We start from the raw sequence: 7,950 nt of genomic DNA, 5'->3' as shown, positions 1-7,950 counted from the left end.
TTTTTTTTTTTTTTTTTTTTTTCCAATTCTGTGAAGAAAGTCATTGGTAGCTTGACGGGAATTGCATTGAATCTATAAAGTACCTTGGGCAGTATGGCCATTTTCACAATATTGAATCTTCCTGTCCATGAGCATGGAATGTTCTTCCATTTGTTTGTATCCTCTTTTATTTCCTTGAGCAGTAGTTTATAGTTCTCCTTGAAGAGGTCCTTCACATCCCTTGTAAGTTGGATTCCTAGATATTTTATTCTCTTTGAAGCAATTGTGAATGGAAGTTCATTCCTGATTTGGTTCTGTGCTTGTCTGTTACTGGTGTATAAGAATGCTTGTGATTTTTGCACATTAATTTTGTATCATGAGACTTTGCTGAAGTTGCTTATCAGCTTAAGAAGATTTTGGGCTGAGACGATGGGGTTTTCTAAATATACAATCATGTCATCTGCAAACAGGGACAATTTGACTTCTTCTTTTCCTAACTGAATACTCTTGATTTCTTTCTCTTGCCTGATTGCCCTAGCCAGAACTTCCAACACTATGTTGAATAGGAGTGGTGAGAGAGGGCATCCCTGTCTGTGCCAGTTTTCAAAGGGAATTTTTCCAGTTTTTGCCCATTCAGTATGATATTAGCTGTGGGTTTGTCATAAATAGCTCTTATTATTTTGAGGTACGTTCCATCAATACCAAATTTGTTGAGCGTTTTTAGCATGAAGGGCTGTTGAATTTTGTCAAAAGCCTTTTCTGCATCTATTGAGATAATCATGTGGTTCTTGTCTTTGGTTCTGTTTATATGCTGGATTACGTTGATTGATTTGCGAATGTTGAACCAGCCTTGCATCGCAGGGATGAAGCCCACTTGATCATGGTGGATAAGCTTTTTGATGTGCTGCTGAATCTGGTTTGCCAGTATTTTATTGAGGATTTTTGCATCGATGTTCATCAGGGAGATTGGTCTAAAATTCTCTTTTTTTGTTGTGTCTCTGCCAGGCTTTGGTATCAGGATGATATTGGCCTCATAAAATGAGTTAGGGAGGATTCCCTCTTTTTCTATCGATTGGAATAGTTTCAGAAGGAATGGTACCAGCAGCTCCTCCTTGTACCTCTGGTAGAATCCAGCTGTGAATCCATCTGGTCCTGGGCTTTTTTTGGTGGGTAGGCTATTAATTGTTGCCTCAATTTCAGAGCCTGCTATTGGTCTATAAATTTTTTAATAGAGATGGGGGTCTCTCTGTGTTGCCCAGACTGGTCTCAAGTGATTCTCTTGCCTCAGCCTCCCGAAGTGTTGGGATTACAGGCATGACTCACAGTGTCTGGCCTCAGTTTCTTTAAAGACCATCCTATAGCACCAAGTTAGTTTGAGGATTCTACGAATGTCTGCTTAAAGACAACCTTCTGAATTCTGTGACTCTCTTGAAAAGCTTGTTGCAATGAAAAACAAAGTATAGTGATGACTTTATGTGAAGTATACTATTGGAATTTCTTAAGCAGAAGTCCTGAAACTTTTGAGTCCCTAAATTTAAATAGTACCATTTAGGCACAGTTACTGCTTATGAAATGAAGAGTAGCTGGATGAATATAAAAAGTCTTACTCTTACATTTCAACCCAGCATTATTTGAGCCCAGCAAAATTACTTCTATAGTAGAATCAGTTTAGTTCCTTATTTTAAGCCATACATATGTATCAAGATATATATATATATATATTTCAAGAGGGATTAAATGGTGTTATGTGAAAATATTAGGAGGTGAAATAATAAGAGAAAGTAAACTCATTGAAAGTAGGTGTGTTCAGACTGGGTGCGGTGGCTCACACCCGTAATCCCAGCACTTTGGGAGGCCAAGGCAGGCAGATCACGAGGTCAGGAGATCGAGACCATCCTGGCTAACACAGTGAAACCCCGTCTCTACTAAATACACACAAAAAATTAGCCGGGTGTGGTGGCGGGCGCCTGTAGTCCCAGCTACTCGGGAGGCTGAGGTGGGAGAATTGATTTAACTCAGGAGTTGGAGGGTGCGGTGAGCTGAAATCGCACTACTGCACACCCCACCTGGCAACAGAGCAACACTGTCTCAAAAAAAAAAAAAAAAAGAAAGTAGGTATGTTTAGAATTTAAAAACTTTGGGCCTGGAGATAAGCTGTAAGGTGATTGATTAGAATGGACCATTTCATAATGTCCCAAAAGTTAGACGACTTTGGAAAAAGAGGTGGGGGGTGGTCTTAATGTAGGCAATGCACGTGTGTATAAATTTCAGATACAGCTAAGGAGCTAAGTGGATTTTTTTTTAACCAAATAGCATGTATTAATAGTAGCTCAGTTCCATTTACTGATTTGTTTTTCCTTTGTTTGTGTCATATGTTATCTTTCCATGAGACTGTGAGTTTTTGCTGCTACCAGTGAGGTATGAGGCCTGTTTTTAAAAGAGCTGCGTGATACTCAGTTGGATATACCACGGTTTGTTCAGCCCGTCTTTTCTTTGTCATTAGACATTTAGTTTATTTAAAGCCTTTCAACATTATAAATAATTGAGAAAGATATCTTTGTGCTGTGAGTTGCCTACGTTTCGGATCATCGCCACGAAGAAAGAAATTAACTAGTGACTCAATTCTTCCTTGATTTTTCTGAGCAGAAATCATATTAAAAAGAATTAGATTTAAAATTTTTGGTTAAATTATACTTGAAAGCAAAGATTCTTGCCATTTAGATGTAGTTTTGATTAAAGGTGTGGTTTGGTGTTAAATGAGAACGGTGGTTTTCTACTGCGTGTTGCTGGGGGATACGTTCCTGATGGATTTTGCTGTCGAAGGACATTTGGCAAAGTCTGGAGAGATTTTTGGTTGTTACAGATGCAGGGAGGGGTGCCGCTGCAGGCTGGAGTGCAGTGGCAGGATCCTAGCTCACTGCGGTCTTGAACTCCTGGGTTCAAGCAGTCCTCCTGCCTCTGCCTCCCAAGAAGCTGGAACTCCACACGTACACCACCATCTCCGGCTCATTAAATTTTTTGTGGCCGAGCTGGTGTCTCATTGTGTTGCCCAGGCTGGTCTGAAACGCCTACCCTCAAATGATCCTTCCACCTGGGCCTCCGAAAACACCAGGATTACAGGTGTGAGCTGCTGTGCCCAGAAGGAAACCGTTGGAATGTCTGTGATAGAAGGGGAAACTTTTAGCACCAGAAGACAAGTAGAGCTGGCTTTGCCTTATGTGATAGACCTAGCGAATAGCTCAGCTGTCTGCTTTCCCAATGCCAGTTAGACAGACACAATATATTTTATAGCTTATGCAGTGTACTTAATAAATTTTTTTTTTTTAAATTTTGAAAGAGAGTCTCGCTGTGTCGCCCAGGCTGGAGTGCAGTGGAGCGATCTTGGCTTACTGCAAACTCCGCCTCCCAGGTTCACGCCATTCTCCTGCCTCAGCCTCCCGAGTAGCTGGGACTACAGGCGCCCGCGACAACGCCTGGCTAATTTTTTTGTATTCTTAGTAGAGACAGGGTTTCACCATGTTAGCCAGGATGGTCTCGATCTCCTGACCTTGTGATCCGCCTGCCTCGGCCTCCCAAAGTGCTGGGATTACAGGCGTGAGCCACCGCGCCCGGCCAGTGTGCTTATAAAATTATTTAGTTTTGTGTCTTGGGTATTCCTGAAAATGCCTCATCAGTGACAGATCTAGTTGAGATTTGGTTTTGCTGTGTATATTAGTTACAGACCTAATTTAGCTACATGGGAAGGAAATTTCATCAGTAACTGATTTAACAAATAGGAGTTTAGGTTTCTCATGTGATATGAGTTCTGGAGAGAGAATTCAGGGCTCTTACTGTGGCTTCTTGATGTCACCCATGACCCAGTGCTGATCTTTCTGCTTAGCTTTCTTAGGAATGTACGTTTTACCTTTGTTGTCACAGGATGGCTCCTGCCTGTTCCCACCCCTCACCCTGACCGCAAAACCTGTGTTCTAGGCAGGCAGCAGTGAGGACAAAGGTACCTGGAGCCAGTTCTCTCTGTCAGCGTTTTCCTGCAGCCCAACCCAGTGGTTTCTGCTTATTCCCATTGGCCGGACTGTCACAGGACCTTAGAGGCTGGGACAGATAGTTTTCAGCTGGGCTCATTGTGGTCGGAAAGCAAAAGCAGATACCTTTAGTAAGAAAGAAAGGATATTGGGGCTGGGTGCGGTGGCTCACACCTGTAATTCCAGCACTTTGGGAGGTTGAGGCAGCCAAATCATTTAAGGTCAAGAGTTCGAGACCAGCATGGCCAACGTAGTGAAACTCCGTCCCTACTAGAAATACAAAAATTAGCCAGGCACGGTGGCGCATGCCTGTAATCCCAGCTACTCAAGAGGCTGAGGCAGGAGAATCTCTTGAACCCGGGAGGCGGAGGTTGCAGTGAACCAAGATTGCACCACTGCACTCCAGCCTGGGCAACAGAGTGAGACTTTGCCTCATAAAAAAGAATGAAAGAAAGAGCAAGAGCATATTGGAATAAACAGCTCTTATGCATCTCTGGGAGCTGCTTTTTGAAATACTGGTTCTTCTAAGTTCACTGAAATTTTTTTATAAAGTAAGTAGAACAAATGATTAATGTTGGAGATTTGAAAGAATGGACTCAATGCAAGAGATCTTACTAGCTGAGAAAATAAAATGTATTTATGTTATGAATGTATTTCTTAACCCCAAGAACTTGGCTGTTGTATTGTGTTTTGTAAATTTTAAATCTCCCTACCACTATACTGGGGGCCCTACCGTCTTTTGTATAGTGCACACAAAGAAGTGTGTTTCTCTGAGCTAAAAATATAAATCTGCACCTGACAGATGGCCTTAAGTGTGGGAAATGGGTGTGTATCACAGAAGTGGAAGAAGTGGAGGGAGTCCCGCGCTGCTTGTTGTTTTACACCTCCTCTCCCCGCAAATCAGTATCTTTCCTATACACTAGTAATGGCCAATAGGTTTTTGTTTTGTTTTAATCCCATTTACAGTAGTGACAAAGCCTATCAGGTTTCTGAGAATAAACCTTTATCATACATTTATGCTGACCTTTAGCATACCTTTAGGAAGAAAACTACAAAATTAATTAAAATATCATGAACTGCAATGCAAATGGGGAGAATAGAGGACAACTTGCCTTCCAGATACGTTGATTACAAAGCTGTAGTAACTGAAATTTGATACTGTCTCAAGGGCAAGCAAATGCTTCTGTGAAGTAGAATGAGGATCCAGAAACAGACCCCTGCATGTGCTGAAACTTGGTTTATGATAGAGCAGGTGTTACTGATAAATGCAGAAACCAGTAAATGGTATTAAGTCAATTAACTTTCCATTTGAAAGGGATGCAATTACATTTCTCTTCCACATTGCAGGCTAATAACAGTGTCTTGTATCTTGCAAAAGTACTATTACCAGTCCATTCACATCCAGAAAAATGTATATATTAGAAATTTGTGCATCATGTTCCATAAATAAAAACTTCAGATACTTGGCTGACAGTGAAGGCTCAAACCTGTAATCCCAGCACTTTGGGAGGCTGAGGCAGGCAGATCACTTGAGCCCAGGTGTTCTAGACCAGCCTGGGCAAAAACTGAGACCGTGTCTCTATAAATTATAAACAAATAAACAAAATGGCACCTAACTTTTAAAATGCTTCTTACATGTGATAGTGTGAGCAAAAGCACAATTTAGTTTTTGCCATTAAAGCATGCTTTTTTTGGTTTCTGTTACAGTCCTGTATTTACTTTAATTCTTGGAATACTGTTTCCTGGAAGGTCAAACCTGGCCATTCCAGATACATCAGTAGTGAGAGCTTAGTGCAGATACAGCCTTACAGAACGTCTTCCACGCTGAAGTGCAGAGAACCCGGAGGCACCTAGGATGAGCCTCAGGCCTGCTGGTTGTTGCAGTGGTGCAATCTCAGCTCACTGCGATCTCCGCCTCCTGGGTTTAGCGATTCTCATGCCTCAGCCTCCTGCGTAGCTGGGATTACAGGCGCTCGCCACCGTGCCTGGCTAGTTTTTGTTTTGTTTTGTTTTTGCTGTCTCACTCTGTCACCCAGGCTAGAGTACAGTGATGCGACCTCGGCTCACTGCAACCTCTGCCGCCCAGGTTCAAGCAATTCGCCTGCCTCAGCCTCCTGAGTAGCTGGGATTACGGGTGCCTGCCACCGTGCCTGGCTCATTTTTGTAGTTTCAGTAGAGATGAGGTTTCACCATCTTGGCCAGGCTGGTCTTGAACTCCTGACTTGTGAACCACCCACCTTGGCCTCCCAAAGTGCTGGGATTACAGCTGTGAGCCACTGTGTCCATCCTAATTTTTGTATTTTATTTTATATTTTATTTTTGGTAGACTCTTGCTCTGTCACCCAGGCTGGAGTGCAATGGCGTGATCTCAGCTCATTGCAACCTCCACCTCCCGGGTTCAAGCAATTCTCCTGCCTCAGCCCTCCGAGTGGCTGGGATTACAGGTGCCCATCACCACGCCTAGCTGATTTTTTGTATATTTAGTAGAGACAGGGTTTCGCTATGTTGGCCAGGTTGGTCTTGAACACCTGAGGGTGATCCCCTGCCCTAGCCTCCTAAAGTGTTGGGATTACAGGTGAACCACCGCACCCGGCCAAATTTTTTATTTTTCATAGAGCTGGGGTTTCACAGTGTTGACCAGGCTGGTCTCGAACTCCTGATCTCAGGTGATCCGCCTACCTTGGCCTCCCAAAGTGTTGGGTTTATAGGCGTGAGCCACCGTGCAAGACCTGTTGCTGAACATTTATGGCTCTAGAAATAATTTTTTTTTTTTTAAGGAGAAGTAATGACAAACATGATAGAAATAAAATTTGAGGATATTTCTGGGTTCAAAATAAAGTAACAGTTAAATAGCATGAAGATGAAGAAATAAGTATTTTCAGGTAGAAGCTCTAAAATTTAGGTAAATGCTATGAGTTTTAGTCAGAATTTGAATGTGATGTGGCTGACCATAGATGCCTCCATTGCGTTAATTCTGCTTCATAAAGAGTTCGATGCTTGCTTGTGGGTGTTGAATAGAGCCTAATGAGCAGTAAGTAAACAGATCTAGAGCACAGACTTTGGCATCTGGAGGAACTTGGTTCAGTCCTGGGGCTGCCACTTACTAGCTATGGGACTTTTGGTGGATTTTTAACCTTTGACAAAACCTTTCATCCCTCAGATAAAATGGGAAAGAAATCGTTTCCATTAGTATTGTGAGGATTAACTGAGGTGATGTAGACAATGTGCTTTGCATAGTACTTGGCATATCATAAGTGCTTAATGTTATTTTACACTGGCTGGGAAGATGATGTTTTGCTGTGGAAAATTTAAGAGGGATATTAAAATATATTTTTGTTATTTTAAGGAAATTCGAAATGAGTCCCATGACTATCCTCATAGAGTGGCCAAGTTTCCAGAAAACAGAAATCGAAACAGATACAGAGATGTAAGCCCATGTAAGTACTTGTGGGTTTGTGTGCATGTGTATTTTTTGGTTTGTTTTAGGACGCAGGATGTAGTGAAAAGGAGGGCTTGGGGTCAGTGTTGATAAATACAGTATTTTTTTTCCCCCTGTTTACGTAAGACACATTCTTTAAAGAAGAATTTAAAGGTGTAGAATAGTAGAAGGAAAAGTAATTACCCATAATTATTTCATCCTTCAAACATAGGCACCATTATTTTGGTGTATTTCCCACCAACCTGTTTTTCTTATGCACAATTTTTCTTTCTTTAAAATACTTGTAATTATAGATGTCTATATAATAACCATATATATTTCCTTTTAGTATTATTCTATGGCCTTTGTAAGTTTTGCTTAAAATAGTTATTGGTGTAGTTTGGTTTCTTTCCTTGCCCAAGTTCTAAGAGCAGTATGTACTCACTGTAGAAAACTTAGAATTAACAGAGAAAACTATAAGGAACAAACTTACTTAAAAATAAATAATAACAGGTTTATATTCTTTGGAGT

The 7,950-nt window shown here is 41.5% G+C and overlaps 1 protein-coding gene across 8 annotated transcripts in view; it reads left to right on the top strand.

Annotated features, from left to right (window-relative positions):
- Nucleotides 1-7,950, top strand: part of PTPN2 (protein tyrosine phosphatase non-receptor type 2) — a 100,496-nt gene that overhangs the window by 19,535 nt on the left and 73,011 nt on the right. For 7 of the 8 annotated variants that reach the window (XM_023228345.2, XM_023228344.2, XM_023228342.3 and 4 more), the window contains exon 2: nucleotides 7,348-7,438. The exons of the other annotated variant lie outside the window; for it this stretch is intronic. In XM_023228345.2, the coding sequence (XP_023084113.1) occupies nucleotides 7,348-7,438 (91 nt within the window). The remainder of the gene's footprint in view (nucleotides 1-7,347; nucleotides 7,439-7,950) is intronic. 8 annotated transcript variants of the gene reach the window in all.

Source organism: Piliocolobus tephrosceles, chromosome 18, assembly GCF_002776525.5.
Source record: "Piliocolobus tephrosceles isolate RC106 chromosome 18, ASM277652v3, whole genome shotgun sequence".
NCBI lineage: Eukaryota > Metazoa > Chordata > Mammalia > Primates > Cercopithecidae > Piliocolobus > Piliocolobus tephrosceles.
The sequence above is the reverse complement of the archived record's forward strand: the minus strand, read 5'-3'. Positions and strand labels throughout refer to the sequence as shown.